Here is a 24,947-nt window from a genome sequence, read left to right as displayed (position 1 = left end):
TGGAGTTATTTTAAGCAAGAATGTGAGAGATTGTTTGTCTACCCCCCCCCCCCCCCCCCCCCCCACTAGGCACCTGATCTTTTAAAAGAAAATTATTATAACATTGTAATTCTATTTCCTGTTGTTACCCCCCTGCAGATCCTCCATCATCCGAAGGTCTCCTGCATCCCTTCCAGGTAGTGTCGCCAGGATTTTGTTTAACATGCATGCTCCCAAGAGCGTGTAGCTCATTTGTTCAAGAAGAGTGTTGAGAGTGTGTTTGTCTGCGTACGTTCTCCAAGTGCAAGATGGGCTCGGTGGGCGCAGAGCGCCGCAGGCCCACGCCAGCTCAGACCCCTGAGGAAAGAGATGTGTGGAGGGATGGAGGAAGAGCCGGATGGAGGGATGTAGGGAGGGAAGCCTGGAGAGAGGGAAGAGAGAGCGGGGTGGTGCAGAGCTACAGCTTCGATTCGTACCAGTTGGAGGAGGAGGAGATCAGTAAAGATGCCCCAGAGCGAGGAGTACTAGCTCTGTCCGAGCCTGGTGAGGAGTTTCTCTTCTTACTGTGTGTGTGTGTGTGTGTGTGTGTGTGTGTGTGTGTGTGTGTGTTTCCTCTGTACTGTCTATAAAAAGACAGAAAAGGAAAAAAAAGCTGGTTTAATGTGTGATTGATCAGTGCACATGCAAGAGGTTGAAAGAAACACGTGGAATAACTACATGTAAGATATTAAATATATTAACGGTGCCGGAGGCCTCCCATGGAGGAGGGATTGGATGGTGCAATTAATTTCAACATTTCCATGGTATTACATTAAGCTTGCCCTTTTCCTCTAATAAAAAAGGGAAATTTATGCACAGCAGTTATGGTATTACTGCTATTTTTCTGTACCGTAAGGATAATTCTTATATCTTTTCTGTAAAACAAAAAAAACAGAAAAACAAAAATCCCTTGAGCATTTCAAGCTGATGGCACTATTCATCTTTGACATTTTGTATGAAAAATAAGTCAGAGTAAATAGAATGAGTGTCAAGACTTACAACAAGTGTTTACAAATGACGGTGGAGGTGGCAGAGAATGAAAGCAGCTCCGGGGAAAAGAGAAAAAGGGAAGTGCATGTAAAACACAGGAGGCTGCTCTGTTAGCAGATAATTGCTGTGTTGCCTGGTTACATAGGTTGCACAAAGGCCTAGTTAATTAGATCATGAGTGACCAAGGACACACAGCGAATGTTGTACATGGGCGTTCCCTGCTTACAGTCCCTCATCTGTCTGTAATCATTTTCTTCTGTCTAGATTTGCAAACGATTTAATCCCAATCTGTGATCACCGGGAAACTCTGCACTCTGGTGCAGAAATAATTGTATGGCCTCATGAATGTCAGTGGAAACAACAGTCAGGGAACATACTGGATCCATTCATAAATGCAAGTTAAAACCCAAAAGGTGGTCAACTAATGTTTTCTGTTGCTGTAGTGGAAAAAAATCTTTACACTAATAATGGTTCTTAAGTTTTTGCCATCCGATTGCAATCTCATATTGATGGTTTACTTACCTTATATGTTAGTTAGCTCATGATATCACATTAGAAAGGATATGAGATAACATAGCAAGTTCATGATTTATCATTAGTCATCTTATCAGATAAAGTTAGTAGATTCATGAGATAATGTTATTCATTTATTCATTATCCAAACCGCTCAGTCAGATCAAGGGTCGTGGGGAAGCTGGTGCCTATCCCAGCAGTCTCTGGGCGAGAGGCGGGTTACACCCTGGACAGGGCCGAGATAGTGTCAGTCCATTCATATTACAAGTTAGCACATGAAATAATGATGGCGAAGGCTTGTTATCTCATTTCAATTCATCCTGCACTTGTATCTCACAATAAGAATTTTCTGTCTTCTTAATAATATAATGCAAACACAATAATATATGTAAAGCTGAAACAAGAGCAATGGTAGCTGAATTGCAAACACACTGATCAATAATCTGTAGAAAAACAACAACTAATGAATCAAATAGCTGTATGTTTTGTGGAAAACGCTTATTTTGCTCGTTTCTACACTTTTCAGGCAACATTGTCTTTAAATCCATCTTCTCTGTCGCTCTCTGTTGTTGACTTGATGTTGGTTTGGTGTGTAAGAACCAGGGATACTTTTATTGAACCAGTGGAAGCTATGAGCTTGCTTTTCTGTAAATTGATTGTCCTGTTCAGGGACAATAGTAAATGGCAACACCTGCAGCTTATTCTTTTGAAGCAGGTGACACAGAAAAATGATCCAACAGTCTCATCTAAAATCGGGAACCAATTGTTGCCATTTGCAAAACTTTTGTAAAAAAGAGTTTCATGGCCTGGCACTGCCCCATTGACCAGGGGTCAGGGATCCATGCTCTGAGGAGAAATTACAGATGGATGGGTGCTACCTTTGCATGTGTTTAGTGGTTACTTAATTCGATAGCTTGCATCATATGTTACAATATAATACATCAGAATATCTTACGTTATGTTACGCTATGTTATGTTACGCTATGTTATGTTACGCTATGTTATGTTACGCTATGTTATGTTATGTCATATGTTATATGTTATAGGATAGGATAGGATAGGATTTCCTCCTGTGAAAATATGTCAGGACTCATTAATGTCTACACAATAAATACAGTTAAAAACAAAATTAGACAATGTTCCCAGTATTCATAGAGTCTTGCATGAAAAAATCTATTGCAGATCTACTCTTTAACTAACAATAAAAGCTTTTTAGTGCTGGACGTTGGTTATGAATTGTCATATCATGAAAATATGATAATAAATAATACGCTAGAAAACCTTTGTGAATCGTTAATTGGCTAAGAGTAGATTAATGATTTATCATAGGATTTTATTACTGTAACCATAGTAATAAAGTCAATATATGAGACAGCAAGAAGTACTTTTCTATTTAGACTGCTGTAAAATCTCTATGCTGCAAAATCCTTTGAGGCAGTTTAAATAGCGCTTATGGGATTAAAAAGGGATTATAAACTGTTGCATAAAGATCCTGTACATCAAACTTTATCCATAAAAGTGAATCAGCCACAAAACGCTCAAGTCTTTAAGTGAAACTGCTTAAACAGGTAATCTAATTCCTCTGATCCATCTTTTACTGGTGCCAGAGGAGCAGTCTGGTACCGTATGGTTACTCCACCAGAGGAGTAGAAGTGTTCCTGCTTCATCCTGATTAGTTCAGCTGAAGATCCAATGAATTGGCTTCATTTCTAATTTTCATGTTTTGAAGTCAATGATTGTCCCACTGTTTGACTGTGGCTTAATTTCCTGTAATTTTCTAACCCCTCCTCAGACTTTGAAGAACCAATCCCTGACGACCGTTACCATGGCATCTATTTTGCAATGCTATTGGCTGGTGTTGGTTTTCTGCTTCCCTACAACAGTTTCATCACTGATGTTGACTACCTGCACCAGAAGTTCAGAGGTATAAATATGCATGAATGAGGGAAACAACATACACTTGCATACAGAGTACAGAACGAACTCACGTCACTGCTGTTATTCGTTTCAGGAACATCCATAGTGTTTGACATGAGCCTGACATACATCTTGGTTGCTCTGTTGGCTGTCATCCTCAACAATGTGTTGGTGGAGAGACTCAGCATGCACACCAGGATTACAGTTGGTGAGTCAGATCTACAACTGTGAAAACAAAAAGAAAAAAAAAAGTTCCTTGAGGAAACTTTTGCTCTTGCTCTATTATTAATGAGCTTCTGGAAACCTGAAGGCTTATCAGAATAGAACATCGACAGCTAAAGCCGAATAATAATATGAGGAGAAAAAGAAAAATTATATTGTCATGAATGTAATTTCATTTGTTTTCATTAAATGTTTCAGGTAATTTTTGCTCAATCCACAGGTCTGGATTTCAAGTGTGTAGGATTTTTTTCTGTTGTACCTTGTCTGGTTTCCTTTAAAAAAAAAAAAGAAAAAAAAAAAGAAAACCTGGATGTTCATCAGTCTTGCTTTTAAATTTTAGACATTTTAAAAGTTGTTATAACATGGTCTGGGTGAATACTCAATTCTGATTGGTTGTAGGGTGTTCGTCAAAAAATGATAAATGGACACCAGTTAAAAAAAGTTCTGTCAAATAGCCAAATAATTCTAAATCATTGCGCTGGCTTGAACGCCAGTCGGTAACCATGGCAACAGAAATGTTATCGACAAATGGACAAAACAAAAAGCAGAAGGAATATCTGGAAGGACTATGTCAAACAGCAACCCATGGTTACTGATGAATGTATCTTATCTGCCAGTTTTTAAGTTATTTTATTTTTCAGGTTAATTTAGATCATCGGTTGAACAATAACCCAAATAGAAAAGGGAGAAAGGAAAAAAATGTCTCCCAAACCCTCCCCATCTCACCACTCGAGTATGTTCATGTTCTACTGAGATCGTTGGTTACCTTGGCAATGCCATAACAAGAGACAATAAATAGTCCGCCCAGCAGCTTCTTGTTAAAAACATTATTTTAGCAGTAAAAACAACATTAGTAATTGATCTTATATTATTTCCTTTTTGAATGACCATGGTATAAGTGGGATAATGCCCTCCGAGGTCCGACGGTTCACGCCTCCGTGTCGTCCATTAATTTCTGATAATGGACACCTCGTTGGGCATTATCCCTTTCTTATTAGAGCGTATTCCTCCAATTTGTCTTAACTATATACATAATTCTCAAACTGTAAGTTTGGTGATCAATATAAAGTCATAAAGGGCTCCTCAGTTTGCCCAGTATAAAAGGAAAAAAACATCTTTGAGCACAAATATTGAAAAAAAAAAACAAAAAAAAAACTGCAGACTTTTAACGTCTCCAAGGAGAAATTTGGAATCTCTACACATGCTTTCATATTGAGCTTGTAAGAGCAAGATTTCAGCACAGTACCTTCTGTAACTTAAAATAGCTCGGCTTGCATCCTTGAGGGAATATCTTTTGAAGTGTGTTGTCTGCTAGAGAGCTTGTCTCTGGAGTTTTTTCTAGCTCAGGCAAAGGATCTTACTTCAGGCGATAGTGTTTTTTTCCATGTTGGACGTGTCATTTATGCCTTCATTCATGCAGTCATACCATAAAACAGGATCAGTGACGTCCATCCTCTGGGCTCCTGTTGGTTCCTTTCTCTGCAGGTTACATCTTGGCACTGGGACCGCTGCTTTTTGTCAGTGTGTTTGATGTCTGGCTGGAGAAGTTCACCACCAAACAGGCTTATGTCATCAACCTTTTGTCAGTAGGAGTGGTGGCCTTTGGATGTACAGGTACTTCTAATACTAATATATTTTTGCTTAAAGGACACATATTATAACTCATGTACAAGTTAGTTGCTTTATTTTATAGGGTTTACTGAGACAAGTTTTGCACACTTTCTTGGTAAATGTCACCCAGTCGTCTTTACGTTGAGTTTAAAACGAAGCTTAAGTCAGAAAAGTATTAGTAAAGTCAGAAAAAAGTGCAAAGATAAGCTATCTGTGGTTTCTGTTCAGCTAGCTGGAGCTTTTGGAGCAAATAGAAGGTTGTGTAGTAAAAACTGATTTGGGTAAAATGTGTTATTTGAAAATAAAAAAAAAAATGGAGATAACACACACACAAAATGTATTTTCTAAAGTATTATATTAACTCTCCATCTATATTTAGTTGGTTCCTTCGTTGCAGTCTGAAAACACAAAAGTTATCCATAAAAAGTCTGCCCCAGTTGTACAAGTTGTACAGTGGCAGGGGTTTTACAGGGGACGAGGCAACTGAACGGATTTGGAAACGGTGGAACTTTAAAATAAAACATTTAATTAAAAAGGGTTTATTAAAAGGGCTTGTATTGGAGGGAAAACAAACCACTTTTTAAAACTCATCTAGTGTCAAAAGTAAAGTACAATTTGTAAAAGGAAAAGTACCAAAGATTTTTATATATCAGCAGGTGTTTATTTTGGGTGATCCTGCATTGTATGACTTTAATCATGGTTCCATGAACACTGATAACTAATTGATATTAAGAAAATATGGCTTAACGCTGCTGCGTTCAATTTGACTCGGAGGTCAGAAGTCAGAACTGGGAATGACATCATAACTGAGTTGAAAGCTTTCATGTTGACAAAGTCAGAAAACTTGGAAAAACCAACATTAGCAGGAGTTGCTAATGTTAGCAGAGAGACAAAATCCAGCACTTTCATTTAGAATTTTGGACATGCACGCATGTAAACTTAAACTCTAGAAGTCAAAAAGCACTACATTTAAGTCTGATTTATGTACAGCTAAAGGAGTGCATTTAGACATAAATGCGTGTTTACTTTTGGTTTCTCTCAGTGCTGACTTGTTGGGCAGCCATCTTTGCACAAATGTCACATCACACAGATATGTGACAATATTTTGTAAAAATCACTTGCCAAGATGTGGCTTTATGAATGCTTCATGATCAACAACATGGTAATGTTGACGTAAAAAATTGTAGAAGTACATCACATGCTGCATTCGGGAATCTGAATTTTGATTTGGTTGCAAATTCTATGGCAGCACCTTGGGGGCATATTCAGCTTTTATGAGTGGCTAATGCCCCTTCAGTCTCCCCTGTGGTTTGCTCTTGTCTACATTATATTTAATCTTTTTTAATTGTGTGTGATACACCCACACTTTAGTCCTCAGGGTATTTCTGCAGATGACAGAACTCAGAGTCTGAGGTGTACAGTGTGAAGAGAAATGGTGAGAATACAGTCTTGTGGCGCTCCTTTGCAAACCTTTATCTCACACAATTTTTTTCATTTCGGAAACTGTAGTCTGTTTGTTAAATAGTAATAACAGGCTGAAAAGTATTAAAAGCATTTGAAAAAGTAAAAAGCAGATAGAAAGTGCCGTATGAAGAGTGGGCTCTCTTAAGCCAGTAGACTGCTCCAAGCCCATACATGATAAATAAATTCTTATGGGTCATGAATGGCGTTCACTTGCTTACTGAAGTGAGCCAATAATAGTTTTTCAAGGACTTTTGTGATGTTAGGGTACCTGGTCTGTAGTCACTTGGTCCAGATGGTTGGGATTATTTAGGAACTGGAACGAGGCAGGATGTTTTCCCCAACACAAGAACTCTTTGAAGACTCCAACATAGTTGTGTTTTAGCTGCCTGTAGTCATTTTTCTTGTAGTCCTCCATGCTTATCTTAATCTTTGTTTGGAGTTACTTTTGTGCTGCCTTAAAGAAATCCCTGTCTATATCCCCAAAGGCTTTCTTGTAAATGTTTACCAGCTTTTCCAGGTCACTGGCAATCCAGAGCTTGTTACTGGGAAGCACCATACTGTTCTTGTTGGGACAATGCTCCACACAAGATGTTATAATCTGTTACACACTAAGTCATGGCATCAACGTCACATCTACGTGGCTCAAAAAGGAGATTCTATGTCGATGGACTGTTGCGGAAAAACTATAAATCATTCGAAGGATGAGGAGTCTGGACTAAAGTAAAAAATGATCAACAAAGTTTATTAAACAGAGAATAAAAAATTAACAAGAATTACAATTGCAAATGTAGAAGTCGTTCAGAAGTTTGATTGAGCAGAAGTCTAAAAGGGTCTTGATCTGGAAACAGATAAGAACATGTTTTAAACGTTAGTCGTGTTCCCATTTAGGGTTGCCAATTCTTTGGCATCTCTCAAAAAAGCAGGTAATTGTTAGACATAATGTCCATTAAGAAAGTAACTGAGGTCAACCCGCCCGCAGCTTAGAAATGCACTCATAGAGAATCTTTTACCCTACAGCAGGAATTAATGCATAAAGAATGACATTTCCATAATAGGCAACATATATGTGCACACATATAACATGAAATATCACATTTAGTAAGACACAATATGAAATTTCCACTACAGGCCTCAAAGCAACCTCTGAGAGCATCTTCAGCTTCGTTAGACCAGGTTTTAGTAGTGTGTGATGACCGGTTGCTGCTGAATGAATGGTTGATAGGTTGAGGTGAGAAGAACCAGATTATGGTCTGATCATCCTAAAGCAGCCAAAGCAGAGGAACTGTTTGCATTTACATAAAACAAACCCAACATCTTATATTCTCTGGTAGCAGCTGACAAATAGTTGGAATGCTGGTATTATTGCAGGCAGGGAAACGTTATTAAAATTTCCTGAGACCACAATAAATGCATTAGGATGTTTTGTTTGTAGCCTAGCCAAAAAAATGGAGCTGATGACATCCCAGGCTGTTTCAGCAGTACCAGGAACGATCTAAACCACTACTAGCATAACACAGGTAAAGTCTCTGGGTAAATAATATTGACAAAAAACTCCCAGTAAACAGCTCCATATAGCTGATATGCAGATCTTCTCTTTACAGCAACATTTCAAGCATGGCAACAACAGTGCTTAAAAACCACTGCAATTCCTTTAGCTTTCCTCTGATTTTCTAATTGCGGTTGTTATTGCACACACAGTCTTAAAGCCGTGTACAGGCTCATTAGAGTCTGGGATGTGTTCATGCAGCCATGTCTCAGTGAAACACATAATACTGCATTCCCCGTATTCTTTTTGAGGCTTTCCAAGCACTTCATTTCACCTTACCAATCAGAATTGTTGGATAAAAGTAACTGAATTTCCACCATTTGTCTCTCTGCCTTGCTCCTTCCCTTCCTCCTCTTTGCTTCCTCTTCAACTAATATGGCATTTGGCGAGTTTTTGCTGATTTGCTTGGGTTTAGGGAGTTTAATTAGTTGATCCTGCTGGTAAACACCTCTTCTGTTGCTATGGAAACTCATCCTAACAGTCATGAAAGAGTCTAAATTACTTAAAGAAATCACTTGAACAGCACATCTTCTGCAGCAATGTGGAGAAAATCTTCTTTAAAGACAAACTTGTGGTGAAAAATAAGTGTGTATTTAAAATATGACATAAACATGCTTCATAGTACATAATGATAATCATTTTGGCAGGCAGGTCAAAGAACGGGTATTAGTTTTGAGATAAATACAAACCAAGTGCAGTCTCCATCTTCATCTTGATAACTCTAATAGAGTGGATGGACTTAATTTCCATCACTGAGAGTGAACACAAAGCTTTTCCGCCTGTTGTGGAAACAGTTTAATTAATAGAGGTCAGTTTGGAGCAGCTTCACTCAAGTGGTTTGTGAAGGTCCAGGAAGTGAAACCTTAAAATAAATTGCACTATTACAGTGTTAGGCCTGTGTTTGCATTGATAGCCATTTCCATCTCCCTTCTCAGTGCAGCAGTCCAGTTTCTATGGTTACATGGGGATGCTACCCAAGAGGTATACACAGGGGGTGATGACTGGAGAAAGTAAGACAAAATATTTCCTTGCAAATGTTTAAATTCCTAACCTTACAAACCATTCTCGCCACCTTTAACCCTAACCCAACCTTTTCTGTACACTAACACCTTTAGGCACAGCTGGGGTGATCATCTCCTTGTCTCGCATCTTCACTAAGTTGCTGATTGCCGATGAGAAAAAGAACACACTCATCTTCTTCCTCGTTTCCATCAGCATGGAGATGCTCTGCTTTCTGCTTCACCTCGTTGTCCGGCGGTCACGATTCGTCCGCTATTACACCAGCCACGCCCAAGGCAAAGGTCCGGCAAAATGTCATGATCCACGAGACAATGGGACCGGATATAGGGTACACCATGATGTCACTTCAGAGGAAGTAAGATTTGTAAGTTTATGGAGAACTTTTTGACTAGTTTGTGTATGAATTGGTGTTATGGAATATACACCCAGAAACAAAGTTGCCACCTGGATTCAATTCAGTTCAATTTAACTTTATTTGTATAGCGCCACTTCACAACAATGTTGTCACAAGGCACTTTCCATACACAAATCAACATACACATCATTCCAAGCAAATTCATACATATCCTATAATAGAAACCAACTGATTGCATCGAGTCATGACCTCAATCCAATCCCCCATCCTGACCTGCACGCGGCAACAGTGGGAAGGAAAAAAAACTCCCCTTTAACAGGAAGAAAACCTCCAGCAGAACCCGGCTCAGGGAGGGCAGCCATCTGCCTCGACTGGTTGGGGTGGAGAGGACAGGAAAGACAGATCAACATATACAACTGCACTTATTGAGGAAAACCTGTGGAAAAAAGGAAAAATAAGTTAGAGACGGCAATATTGGCATATATTTATACATTAATATATTAGTGAAATAGAGCGAGGTACTTCTCAGTGCATCAGGCAACATCCCCATTGCTACATAAGTAATGGATGGCTAGACTACCCATAACTATAAGAGCAAGGAGCATTATGGACAATTGGGTCCCGATTGAACTAAGCATGAGCCTCATATTGGATACTTACTGCTTGGGCAATTATCTTTCAGCTGGCAACAAGTTATTTAACTCCAAATGATGCAACGAGTAGCTTCTCATTTCTTAAACAACTGTATGGAAAGACACATCCTGTGGTTGTGGAAAAGCAGAGAAAAAAATCTGAGGAGATTGCAGAAATTACTAGAATTGGGTGAAGAGCTGTCCAACATATTATTAAAAACTAAAATGTTAGTAGAGAACCTTCATCCAGGAAGATATGTGGTCAGAAAGACATCATGAATAACTGATCAGCAATCATTTAAGTGATATTAAAACAAAAACAAAAAACCCCAAAACGGTTATGTTTAATAGTGAAAGTAAGAGCAGTAAGAATATTTCCACTTGTAGAATATGAAAGGAACTCATGAAGGCAAGTGGGACTGAACATCTGTGTAGCTGTAAGAAAACCACTGATCAATGAGGCTAACTTGAGAAAAAGGCTCTAACTTGCTTGGCAGTATAGATATGAGACTATAGAACAATGGAAGAAAGTCAAGATGCGGCCAAAGAAAGAGGTCAGCTGACTGCCTGAATATATAATCAGGTTGTTTCATCAATGGTTATTTTTCTTTCCTGATGACAGTGATCATTTCCAAAGTAATAACTGAAATAGTTTCCGATTAGAATAAAATGTTTACATAGATAAAGTGTAAAACCTGAAGGTTGTCCAATATTTAAATCCTGAGTTGTAGTGAAACCATATAGTTTAATATTAAAGTACTCAAGATGTTTAAAAAAGAGGGATTGCACCATCGGAATTTATCATTATTGTCATTTGTCTGGATGTTCAACTTTTCCATGTTAACAGTTTATAAAGAAATAGAGCTGTTGTATAAACTGTGTGAACAGTCTGAAACATTTTAAATTTTTTTTAACTCAAAACATCGATTTATCCCACTATGCACCTCCACATTACTGGTTTAAAAAAATCTGTTCATAGTCAGCATCATAAGCTGCTCCTTGTATTATATATGGTCTTCGGCTCTATTTAAGATTCACTTAATTTCATTTGACTTAATATTTAACAGTTGTGATTCAATAGCTTCAATATTTACAGCTTTAATAAAAAGGCTGATTCAGAGACTGGCTCTTGTGCTCCACATGGGTCAGCAGATTCTCACATTAAACTTTACTCAACATGTTTCATTCATGAAACTTCTCATAAATGTCACAATACACGATTTCTGGTACACATGTTAGAACTACAAATTGTGGTATCATTAAGCTCCATATTTTTGTTGATTTAGTGTGAGCAGGCACACAACCCCTGAGTGCTGGGTTTAAGATGTAGAATCATTTATAGACTGTTTTTTAGCTGTCTCATAAAAACAGAAAGAGTTGAAGAATAAAAAAGCAAAATCAACAGGCGATCAGGACTGAGACACGCAAGACTCGGAAAGGGGGCGAGGTTGGGGGCTCTTGTGAACTGAGAAAAAATTTAAGTCATGTTGATAAGAGTGCGAGACAGATGGGTAGAGACGGTGCAGAGTGGCAGGCTGCCAAGGGGAGGAGTAGCATTACAAAAATGACTGAAAAAACAAAACTGGAAAGAAAGATGAGGGGAAGAGAGCAGGACACCAGTCGACATGATGACAGAAAGAAAATGAGAGAAAAATGAGGGAGGAGGAGCCAAAATCTGCTTTGTAGTCATGCTTGAAGCGGCTCTTTGTAACCTGGAGACATGGTGCTAATATGCTTCTTGGCATTGAATGTGCAGGAGGCTTCAAAGGAAGGCAGGATACTTCAGGCTGTCATCATTTAATGCGTACATGTTTCTGTTTGTACGCCATTACACATAAGACAAGTGTGTGATGGACGTTCCCTGATATTTCACTGTAATGTGTATGTACGTTATTTTCTATGTCCAGGGGCTGATTGTGGAAGCTCTTTGTTCTGGTTGCCAAGGGAAACGAAAGGCAGCGCTCTATATTATGGGATAATCAGGACTAGTGGTGCCTTCTGGCCTTCAAGTCCCTCTAATCAACTAATGGATCTGGATGGATGTGCACGCGCCTGTGTGTGATGTGTGTATGAAAACGTGTGTGTTTAAAGGGAAGTCTGTGTAAAAGGATGGGCCTCTGCAAGGAAAAAATTGTACTTTTAAATGTGTGTGTTTGCATGCGTGCTCGTGTGGTTGCTCAGCTAATTTGTAGTCCAGTCTGCAGTCTTTGACATCATTACGTCAACCTGCCATTGCTTCCTTAGTAGTCATTGTCATAAATAGCTGATGTCATGCAGCCAGGAAGCCATTACAACAATAAATAAAAAATAAAATTGAAAAGAAAAGGTCCAAACATTGCAGGTAAATAGATATATGTTTATTTTCTGTAATATGGCTACCTCTAGTGTTTACTGAAGGAAATGAGCAACATAAACAGCTGATTTTAGTCTTAAATTCTTATACTTTCCCTCTGAAATAAAAGCAAGTTATGACCTAATTGACATGCATATGAAATATGTTTGTGTGTAACAAGATATATCAAGATATAAGTAAGCCATCAATGCAATGGATGGTGATTTATGCATCAAACCTGTAAAATAACATCAAAAGTCACAGCCTACAGACACAGTACTCAAAAAAAAAAAAAAGTTTTGATCTGTAGAGACAGTGTGCGTGCAGTTTATTGACAGAACTGACATGTATCACCTAACCACCAAATGAGTTTAGTCAATACCAACATCCTGGACATTATCTACAGTGTTGCTGGAGTGTTTTATCTAGCAATGTGCTTCATTATTTATATAACATTATAATTGTATAAGTGTGTCCTGGACCCCCCAAAACAAAGTCATGTATCTTAAAGGGTTATCCTTCTGATAAATTAAAAAAAAAAAAAAAAAAAAAAAATAGGTGAGATTTTATTTGTAAATTTATTTGCAACATGTAAGACGTTTAAATTGGATAGTTTGCACCAGCGTAATTTTGGCAAATTTTTGCAGTGTAATACAGTGGAGATCGTTGGATGCTTGTGAAGTTAACATAAGTAGACAGCAGCGTTTACTTAAAACCCCTAGTTTTCTGGTCAGTATTCTCCCCGGAGACATTTTCCAAAGTGATGTTCTAATAGCCCAAAAAAAGCATTTGGACATGGACAATAGGCACAAAAACATATAAATAAGAGATATTATACAGATAATTTGAAATAAGAGACTTGCTCAACCCATGATAGAAGTTAGCTGAGGCTCTTGTACTTGTTGCAAAGATGGCAGACCTGATATGTTCTATCGACTGTGAAATAAGAAAAATTGTGTCCTTACTAAAGATGTTATATACCTCAACAGAAGTGGGTTTAGTGTCTGGGAAAATATCCTAAAGGAGACATAAGTCTGCAGTTTTCTATTTTTAGACAGCTGCTTAAATACGTTTGATACCAAAGAGGTAGATTTGCCACTATACTAAGCCATTCCAACTATTTACAAAGGAGACAAATGTCAACGGGCATACTGGGTTAAATTACTGGTAGCTGTTAGACTACCAATAAGCCTGGTGTTTACACAGCAGTCATCAATTCAGACAGGTGCTCACTGCTCGTGTTTTGTGAAAAATGTATTGAGGCTTTAGCTGTTCATTCTTTTCAAACTAACAAGGTTTAGCTAACATTAGCATCCCGCTATCCTCATTTTCTTCATCACTGTTACATTTATACAACTGTTAAAAGTTATTGAAAATGTGTACATAACATTTAGATACCACTGCTTACATGTGATATGACATAGTTTAACTTCAGCTTCCTCCTTTTTAAAATCACTCTCCAGTTCAAGCAGCTTCCACTAACATGCAAGGTAACTTTAGCATGTAGCCTACTAGCCCCCCATAGTGTCTGAAAGGAAAATGTGCTGAGTCATATCCAAGCTTTGTTTTTTCAAACTCTGAACTTTGTGAAATATCATGGACACGTTGTATGATAATGGAGGATGTGGTTACTTTTTCCATCCCTTATATAATTGTTTTGTTTTTTGTTTTTCTGTCTTCAGGGAAACGGCGGGACGGGACCGTGCTCTACAGAAGAAGGAGCTGAGGACTTTGTTGGTGGAACCTATGTCCGGTTTGATGCCCCAAAAGCCAAGATAAGAAGAAGCTGGCCTGGTGTCCGTGGTAATTTTCCACTCATTGCTCAATTACCCTCTGACTCTAACACATGGATTTAAAATTCAAATTGATCGCCTGGTGATTATTGTGAAGAAGAAAGTTTGCAAAATGACCTGCTTTAAATGTGGCCTTACGTGTGTGTGTTCTCCTTGATCAGACATGATCCTGCATCGTTACGTGGTATCTCGTGTGATCTGGGCCTACATGCTGTCCATCGCTGTGACCTACAGCATCACTCTGTGTCTGTTTCCTGGGCTGGAGTCTGAGATATGGAACCCCACCTTAGGCGAATGGCTCCCCATCCTCATCATGGCCACGTTCAACATGTCAGACTTTGTTGGCAAGGTTAGCTACAAGTTTTCTATACCATCATGTCAACCCTGAAAAGTAGAGGAAGATAAACTAGATTTTTAATTAATGTCCTGTGTAGGAATGCATGTCTCATATCAGAAATGTTGTTTTGATGAAAAATATAGCATACAGTAAATATAAATAATAATCAGTATATCCCACCCTGCATCCTGCGTTGATTTCACTTATATCATATTATTAGACCTCTTTGTTGTTGGCAGCCAGGCTGGCTTTGATTGTCATCTTGTTGTTATTTTATTTATTTCTGTGACATCTGAATTGAACAAAACCATTTCTAATGCTTTTACCTGTAGTTATTGCTTCGACTTGATCTGAGCTGTAATCAGCAGAACTAACTGAGGGTGTACTGGTCCTGTAAAATAAAAGTCAATATAACATCTTTAAAAGGTGATATTTTTTCATTAATATTATTTGTAACAAACATTATATATAATCTTGAAATAATCATTGTAACTCCAGTCAAGCCCTCCTTGGTTTCACAGATTTTATGCAGGATCTTTGCTTAAATGGACTGTTTCACCACTTATCAGTAAGGAAATTTAAGCTATTCTTAATTACTGTTATCTAAAAACCTTTTTAGAACGAATATTGGACATTTCTTTTAGTAATTGTAAACTTTTACATCAATCTTAATAATAATAATAATAATCTCAGGCTTGTAATATTTAATTGTATTTTTTTCCATATATAAATATCTAAATATTTTAGACTACAGTAACATCTTTCAAGAACTTTGCAGCGTCTTAGTCTATAATCCCCTGAATTTTCATGCAGCAGCCACAGACTAAACAAAGCACTGAAGAGGAACTTCCAGCATCTCATTTCCTGCTTTTCTGTTTCAGTCATCGTGAGTTCAGTTTTTAGCATTCACACCCAGACGTGCATGTGTTTTTTAATAAGTCAAGAAGAGCGAGCCCTCGCAGGATGCGTGTCCATGCAGAAAATGAAGAGATGAGGGGAAAGTAAATCAGAAAAATCAAATGTTTCTTTTTAAAGTTTGACTTTGTTTACTGTAAACACAAGCATAAGGTGAAACAAAACTGCAGTAAAAGAGATGAATGTTTTTCTTAGCTGACCTGCAGCCATGTTCATGCAGGCTGGACTTTTTGTTATTATTACTGTCAAATCAAACAATGAAAATCTTAAATCTCATTTATGCAAATTGGATTAGAACCACATTATGTCAGACTTATGCCACAGGGATAAGTCTGACATAATGTGTGACAGCATCAATGATATGCATTGGGAAAGTATTTTAAAGTAAATTATTTTAAAGTCCCCCAGTTTGCATTTTGTTATTCAAAGACCCTCATCTGGAGCCATCAGTTACTGGAGCGCAGACCTGCAGCTGTGATTTGATATATTTCTGTACGTTCATTTGAGTCAATTACTGTACATGTTATTTCAGTAAAAAAATAAACTGTCAGTAAATCACAGTTTTAACGAAATTTATTTTTATAGTAACTGACTGATTACTGTTGAGTAAAAAAGAACTTAAATGGGACACACACTTGATCACCAAAACCATATATCAATAGAATAGAATAGAATAGAATAAATAGCAGGTCATATATCTTTGTGTTAAGCATTCAGTTTGTTTGCAGCTGTGAGATGACGACTGGTAGTTCTGCTTTGACAGTTCTGTCCCTTCTGGCTGATGGTAGTAGTTTAAACAGTTCAATTCAATTCAACTTTATTTATATAGCGTCAAATCACGGCAATGCCATCTCAAGACGCTTTACAGACAGAGGGGAAAACATAATGAAGGCCAATTCATAATAGCCTATATAAGGAAACCAACAGATTGAGTTGAGTCCAACTCAATCTCCCATCCTGAGCAAGCACACTGGCGACAGTGGGAAGGAAAAAACTCCCTTTTAACAGGAAGGAACCCTCCGGCAGAACCCGGCTCAGGACAGGCAGCCATCTGCCTCTGCTGTGTGGGGGGAAGAGGACAGAAAGACAACAGACAACAGGAACTGCTACTCCCGGCCAGGGAGACCTGCTGAGACAGGAGACATACATGTTAATGATGCAACACTGTTATTGGGGGGGGGGGGGGGGGGGGGGGGTGTAAAAGAAGGAGATAAAGAGAAAAAGAAAGAAGCTCAGTGTATCAGGAAATGTCCCTCAGCAGTCTAAACCTATAGCAGCATAACTAAGGGATGCTAACCATCCCTAGCTATAGGACTTATCAAAAAGACAAGTCTTCAGCCTAGTCTTAAAGGTGGGGAGGGTGTCTGCTTCCCTAACACTAACTGGGAGCTTATTCCATAAGAGAGGGGCCTGATAACCAAAGGCTCTGCCTCCTGCTCGGCTCTTAAACAGGTCATGTCCAGGCTGTGGATGAGTTTGAAGAAGGATTTTAGCTTTCTTTTAAGGAAATGGGAGCTGTATAGTTCCTGGAGGAACTGTAATGGGCAACCAGTCTGCTTTTGGGCAGGCTCTGTGCCCCAGTACAACTGCAGTACCACACACAGACAGCACAAATGCTCATGATCAGGCAGGGAAACAGGGTAGCAAGTACATTCAGTGTCACATTGTTGCTTGTGAGGACCTTTGAAAAGTCTCTACTGGGCATTCTTAACCAGTTTAACTGTTTGTTCCCCCCACGTAAGGTCTTCCCGCATGTGAACTCCCAGGAGGCAGATTTCAGACACCTCCTCTACACCATCTTCATTAAAGTAACAGTTCACAATCAGCTTCTTGATCTTCTTGATCATCATGATGTTAAACACTCCACCTCGTCCCTATAGGCTAACACATCTCCCCCCAACAGCAGTTGTGTCATCTGCAACCTTGACTATGGCATTGCTGCGATGTGTGGACGTGTTGTCCTGTAGTCGTGTAGTTGTGTGTGTAGAGTGAAAAGAGCAGGGAGCTCAGCACACAGCTCTGTGGGGAGCTGGTGCTGAGGCTGAGAGCTGGGGAACTGTGGGGGACCTCTTGAACCATCTGGGTTTGATCTGCTGAAACAGTCCTTGATTCAAAAACAGGTGGCACGTGGAACTCAAAGTCCAATAGTTTTTTTTACTCCAGTCGGTTGGACATGATGGTGTTGATGCTGCTCCAGATGGGACAGAACAGTGTGCAGGACTGTTGCTATGACGTCCTCAGTAGACGTATGCCAACTGGTGTGGGGTCAAATATGGGAGAGGTACGAAATGGCAGGAAAGTTGAGAAAAGCCCCCTAAATTTCTGTTAAATGCACGGCTGATGCTGCAGACTGATGAACATATTTATCTCTTTCCATATGAAATGGAATCAGACAACATTAAAGTCAAAACAATATATATATATATATATATATATATATATATATACTTCTCTAAGCTCAACAAACATTTATGTAGACAAAAACAAACTCTTTGATCAGTGTAGCAGCATTTTTTGGTCCAACCATGTTTAAAGTTGCAGAGTGAACATGGGTCTGTTTTGGGTCGGTATTAAGTCTTTCTTAGAAAAAATGCATGAAACCTCCAGAATATGTCAGGAATGGGTACTAAAAGTATTGATGTAAGCTGATGATTTTTTTTACTGAAGATAAAAAGCAGTGTTTTTTTCTGTGTTTTTGGTTGGATGCCACTAAAATATCTGCTGGTGTTTTCACTTAAACACATACGTGACTGGCGATGTTTGATGGCTTGTTTTAAAAGGCTTGAAGTGTTAAGTGAAAGAAAAATTAAATATACAATTTAAGCAAAGAAAATAAAGGCAGCAGAAAGAGTAAAAAGTGTCACAATGAAGAGCAAAGACTGGAGGTTTAAAAGATTTTTTTCTCATCGGCCTATTTTTGACATCCACTGGTTCGTGTCTTTATTGTTCAGTGCTCCAAGCAGTAGACTAGCAGAGAATTACTGCACAGCGGAGTCTCATTTTCTGAGACAGAAAGTCCATTTTTCGTTTTTCCCTTTAATTAAAAATTGTTCTGCAAATCTGCTGCCTAAATTTGCTGAAATAACCCCTACTGTTTCCACAGATCCTGGCAGCGCTGCCGTACGACTGGTCCGGAGGCCGCCTGCTTTTCTTCTCCTGCCTCAGGGTGGTCTTCATCCCTCTGTTTGTCATGTGCGTGTACCCAGCCAACGCGCCCACTCTGTCCCATCCCGCCTGGCCGTGTCTGTTCTCTCTTCTTATGGGAGTAACCAACGGATATTTTGGGTCTGTGCCGATGATCCAGGCTGCTGGAAAAGTGCCACCTGAACAGAGGGAGCTGGCAGGTGAGGGTTTGTCAGGCTGTTTATTTTTCATTCTTGTCCTCTTTCAGTTTAATTTTAACATGAAAGTAAGAATAAAAAATACATGTCAGATTTTTTATATATTCATAATGTGTCAAAAAAGCAAGAAAAATGAACAGAATAAGCGTTTAAGACAAATGAGCAAAACTCACAAGTTTTTCGAGTTTAGAAAGTATTTATTCTTACTAATAAACCTCCAGTTACATGATTAAAGTGGGCGTGTCGTTTACTCATGTAAAGGAACAACTGTAAACAAATACCTTGAAGATTAGATAAGAAATTACTTCTTATCACAGATACAACAGTGCAATTTCCAGACTGTTAAAATCATCTTCACTGCTGCATAAATAACACCTGTAAAATGTTTAAAAATAGATGAAGTCAATGCAGTTTTTAAAATTAATACAAAATTAATATTTATACTTGGTAATTGGTTTATCGACAAGCGTTTTATTTAGTTTTATAAATCTTTATTTGGCAAAAGCAAGGAAAGACATCTTTATCAACAATAACTGTACATAGAAGTCCTGCACAGCAGCAAAAGAAGCCCAAACCATGATACCACCGCCACCATGTGTCACAGACCTGTTACTAAGTTGGACAGTTGTTGTTTCTGCGGATATTGCTCATTTAAACTACAGCATTATGGAGAATTATCTGACTGGTTTGGTCTCATGTACCTGATGAATACTTCTTCAGCTGAGTTCCAAACACATGGTGAATACCAGGCTTTAGTAGATCCACTTCTACTGTTTACTCTGCTGTGGAGTTCTTCAACTCCAGTCCTCAGGTCCTCCACTGCGTCTCAGCTTTTAGATGTTTCCCTGCTTCAACTTGCCACTGCATCAAGTTATCGGGTCCGTTAACAGGCTTTAGCAGAAGTGGGGAAGAAGCTTTTGAGCTTTTCATTTATTTGAAACAGGTGTGTTGCAGCAGGGAAACATGGAAAGCCTGCAAGACAGTGGACCCCAAGGAACTGAGTTAGGCTCCCACATCTGGGAGAGTTCATGTGCATTTGCCTTTTTACTTATATGTAGCAGATCAACTTCCTGAACATGCAGATGTTAAAGCAAAGGCAGATGAGAGCAGGGCCGGATTAAAAGTGCACAGGCCCCTGGGCCCAGAGTGTTCCAAGGGCCCCCTTCCCCATCGCAACATTATGAAAATTGTGAATGATACACTGTGAAATGACATTTCTAACATCTGTGGTGCCAATAGCAACATACTGAAGACTGTGGTGCAACTATCTGGCTTTTATATTCATTTTGTTTTATGTCCAAACTGCTGGTGTTTTCCCTACGTGGGCCCCAAGTGCCCATTGGATAATCTGGCCTCGGGTGAAAGGCACACTGTAAATAAAACTTTAATCACGAATAGTTTCCATATTAGTTTCTTTTAATCTCATTCAGGTTTACTGTGAAAATCAGATTTTTCACATCACATTTAAAAAAAATAAGTAGATAAGATTTCGACAGCTAAAGCTAAATCATAGACATGCTGCTAGCATGTCTATGATTCTAATAATTTGTTAGCACCGATTGCTTACTGTAATTCATTTTTAAAAAATTTCTAACATTAAGTAGGTAGTACGAGTAGTTTTGTTGCTTTTTGCCACATAAATCAGAGGAACTCTGTTAAGGATCTTGTTTAATGGCAGCCATTCAGAACCTCTTCCAGGGTTTGAATGTCTGCAGGTTCTGCATGTCTTAAATGTACTCACTTCTTACCCACTCTCTCTCGGGAGTATCGACTCTAGTGTTTGAAATTCATCCCAGAAAAGCCCGTTTTCTCTCATTTCTGTCAGCTCAACGGTCATTCTCTGCTCTCGCTCTGTCTCTCTCCAGGGAATACTATGACGGTTTCCTATATGACAGGGTTGATGGTCGGCTCCGCTGTGGCTTATGCAGCTTACAGCTTCACCGTTCCTGCAGGAGGAGAGCGCTTCTCCACACTGAACATACACGCACCTTACAACGCTACTGGGTACTGAATGTCCACTGACATAAAACACGCATATACTGAGGTATTTATGCTCATGAATGTACACACATACAGACCAATCATTTACACTTGCAGCAGTGTGGATTGATGGACTTGAATCCAGCTGCAGAGGATGAGAGGAGAGATAAAATAAAAAAAGCAGCATCAAATGATGAAAAAAGGACAAATTTCTCAACTCTCTGGTTCTCCTTTGTGGTGATCCAGTGACTTTAAAAAAAATAAGTGCTGTGATGAATTACAAGGGCGGAGCAGCAGAAGCTGATCTGTGTATCACCAGTTACTGTCTGCATGTGGCAAACAGATTGTCTGACATATGACGGGTGTAATGTCAAAGCTAAATCTGCAGCAAGGAGTGAACTCTAAGGAGACTTTGTCTTGAAGTCACACATGTTGCATTTTTAATAACATCCCAGAACAATTCAAAGTAAAAACATGAGGTTTAGAGTGAGTCAGCTGCTGAAGAAGATTCATTCATGGAGATTTTACCTGCTTTTGGGTAACGCATCCTTTGACTTTACCATAAAAATCACCCCAACAAGACAGAAGTTATAGCTACAATTTCTGCACCATGACTGTGTGAGTACTATTAAATATTTAAAGTTAATGTTGTTAAAAGTAAGATTTAAATATGTGAACACTGTGAAGATGTTTCTGCTAAAGACAAAGCACCTCTGACTCCTGACAGTATTCTGCTACATTAGTACAGGTCGATGATGCCAAATTTTATATCAAATCAAAATCAAATAAAACTTTATATATAGAGCAGTTTATCACACATAAATGCAACTCAAAGCGCTTTACATTAGAAAAGTGATGAACACCCCCCCTCTTCTTTTTCCATCCTTTCCCATTAAATCTACATAACCATCAATTTCACATTCTCACATATACATGAACATATTTATAGAGACATATATAAATATAATCATACCTGCATACATGCAACACACACACATACCCATATACACCCATGTACACACAACAGTGTCTCAGAGCGCTGTTGTAACCCCCCCACCACTCGCATTGGGAAAACTAATACACTGGAGAATTGATATAAAAATAAAATAATATAAAAAATAAACTGAGCACCCTGAAGTATAATAGGTATTTATATGACTGGATATATTTAGGTGTTAAAGAAAGGCCATCAAAATGGGATATAATTCAATATTCTTAATTTTTCTTAAATTTGATTAGATTTTGTTTTTTTCTTTTTGCTTAATTTAGTCATAGCATTTCCGTCCATCCTGACTGGTCTTCAAACAGCGTCTCTAAGATAATGTTTTATATTTTGTAGAGGGAGAAATAGTTTAAAAACAATGAGAAAATGAACAGAGGTCAATGTGTTGTGTGACTTTTTATATTTTCGCTCTTCTTTCAGCCTCTCCTGGCTGGAAACATAGGAAAAACGTACTTGTGTAAACAGCTGCATGCAAAACATGAAGTTGGTCAACATGTGTTAATGTCAATATCAAAGCGGGTAAAATATTATCTGATTTCCAAAAGGCATCAAGTTCAAGATGACATTCATTTCATATTTCCAATCAGATTTTTTAAAATTTCTTATTTTGAAATGTAAAAGATATTAAAGCCAAAGACAAAGTTTGACTGGACTGAGTGACATCACAGCTTGCAAACTCTTTTTATGTCTTTTTTTAATGACGAAAAAGTCATTAAATGAATATTTTTGAGGATTCACTTCTTCTTGCAAACGACCTCAAGCTCAATGGGAACCTTGCACTGTCTTGCAGCTGCTGCTCTTTTAAAGCAACGCTACTGAACTTAGGCAGATTTCCACTCTTTGCCGTCGCCTAACGGAGGCTAATTCAGCAGCCATCTTGCAGCTTGTCTCCTCTCTACGTTTCTCCGTTCCGGGACACACTGCAGGGCGACGGCAGCTGCAGGAATGTGCATAATGAATGTCAGTGTGTCATCAAAATTAATCAGAAACCGAGTTTTAATGTCAGAAACTTGTGTTGCTTTCCTCAGATAGTTGATGCCATTCAAGTCAGAGGAACATGAGAACCATGATAAAACATCCGTCTCTGAGGTAGTTACAAGTAGATCTAGTTGTGTTTTGCATCATCCTTTTACCATATTTAATATTCCAAAACTGACTAAATTTACCTGAATACATGCTTCCTATGATCAGCCCAAATCATGACTGATATGCCTCCATTTTTAGTGGTTAGAAGTGTGACTTTTATGATTTTTATCTATGAATTTTGATTTGTTACTTTTCTCTAAAAGTTCTGATCCCACTTCATCATTCATGGAACTTGTCTCTGAATTGATCAAACTTATTTAGACATTTATGTGCACAGATCCTTAATTTTGCAGAAATGTTTGATCTTGAACTAAATGTCTTTTGGAAATCAATGCAGCGTCTTTGGACTTTATCGTTCAGATGAATGCTGGACTGTGTTTGTCAGAGGAGGCGACATGAAAATCTCCAACCTTTTCTAAATGATGCTCACATAGTCCCTCTGAACAGCATCTGTGGTTAATGTCAATGTAATACCATCGTAATAAGCAGGAAGAAATCATTTGTGCCAAAAGGTCGGCCTGTTCCTAAATACAAAAAGGGAATGTAAAGATGTAAATATGCAGAATGTAATGTACTGAACACAGTAAAGAGTTTTTATTTTCACTAATGCGAAGCCTCTAGAGGATAGCAGATTAATATGTTTTATAGCTTGATTTCAGTTAAGTTATTCACACAGCATCTGTTCCCTTTATTTCCTTTGTATTTATTTATTTAGTTTGCACAATGCAGCTTGAATTCGCCCACGCTTCCTCTTGGATCTGTTTAATTTTTCAGTGTTGAGAAGGTCAGCAGAGTTCAGAGTTTATACATTAGTGAGAAAAAGCGACTAAAGTGTAGAAAGCCACAAAATACACTGCATTATGTTGGTGATGGAGCTTAATATCTGCAGCGTATAAAGAATGGTCCTGCACTGTTTGGGAGCTAACTTCATTATGTCCTGCTGTTGTGAGAGTGCCGTATTTTCTGACCGAGCTGCTGTGGGTTGAAGGTCTTTTCAGTTATTTCAGCTCAGATGTTACATAAAGTCTCTTTCCTTCTCTGTAGCTCTCTGCTAGAAATGGGCCTTTGTGTTAGAGGGAAGCAAATGCAGCAAATGCAATTTTATCAAGCTGAATTCACACCTCAAGCAACAGTTGAGGAAATTGGATTTCTTGCTGAGAGTTGGCCACGAACGTCTCCTTCCTGTTTGTGTAACAAGTATGAAAATGGCAGCCACTTGTTTAACAACAGTATTTTTCACATATACTTCAGCTTGATCGATGCCACATACATGTGTAAAACAGTGTTAGTCGGAGTTCCTGTTTACTTAAAGCAGCAGTCTGGTTTGTTTATACAAGGCTTCGTGTTTTTCCATCAGCATGTTGCTTCACGTATAAATCCGTTTATCCATCCATTCTCTATACATGCTTAAGCTGATTCAGGGAAAATGGGGGGACTGGACTTAATAACAGCTGGGATTAAGTGACAATATTCTGGAGAGGTTACCAGTAAAATAAAAAAAAAAACATGTGCAGTGGTTTATTGAAATGTGCATGACACAAATATGACAATATATAAGGCAAAAACAGAGTCTGGACAAGCTTGAAGGTCAATAGTTAGTCTGAGCACCTTTATTCTTCATCATATGAACCCTTTTGACAACCTTTTTTGTCATTTCTTGAAGTAGTCTTCGGGAATAGCTTTCCAGGTTTCCTGAAGGACATTTTCTTTAGATGTCAGCTGTCTTTTCTTCTGTTCTCTGTTGATCCCGCACTGCGTCGGTAATATTGAGCTCAGGACTTTGGGGAGGATTCATCACACCGACAGACCTGCTGCCACTGATTTTCAGTCCAGTTTTTGTGTCATACCTTCACCTTTTCTCCTTGTTTCCCC

At 38.5% G+C, this 24,947-nt stretch overlaps 1 protein-coding gene across 1 annotated transcript; it reads left to right on the top strand.

The window, feature by feature from the left end:
- Positions 1 to 287: 287 nt before the first annotated feature.
- Positions 288 to 21,017, top strand: slc29a4a (solute carrier family 29 member 4a; the record flags this gene model as incomplete). The annotated part of the gene is made up of 10 exons (XM_079253507.1): positions 288 to 522; positions 3,314 to 3,445; positions 3,533 to 3,646; positions 5,146 to 5,274; positions 9,217 to 9,291; positions 9,397 to 9,665; positions 14,303 to 14,423; positions 14,575 to 14,762; positions 18,769 to 19,009; positions 20,872 to 21,017. 10 exons carry the CDS (start codon positions 288 to 290, stop codon positions 21,015 to 21,017), a joined length of 1,650 nt encoding a protein of 549 aa, XP_079109633.1.
- Positions 21,018 to 24,947: the final 3,930 nt, after the last annotated feature.

Source organism: Telmatherina bonti, assembly GCF_933228915.1.
Source record: "Telmatherina bonti genome assembly, chromosome: 14".
Taxonomy (NCBI): domain Eukaryota; kingdom Metazoa; phylum Chordata; class Actinopteri; order Atheriniformes; family Telmatherinidae; genus Telmatherina; species Telmatherina bonti.
Note: the sequence above shows the minus strand (reverse complement) of the source record. Positions and strands in the feature narration are given on the sequence as shown.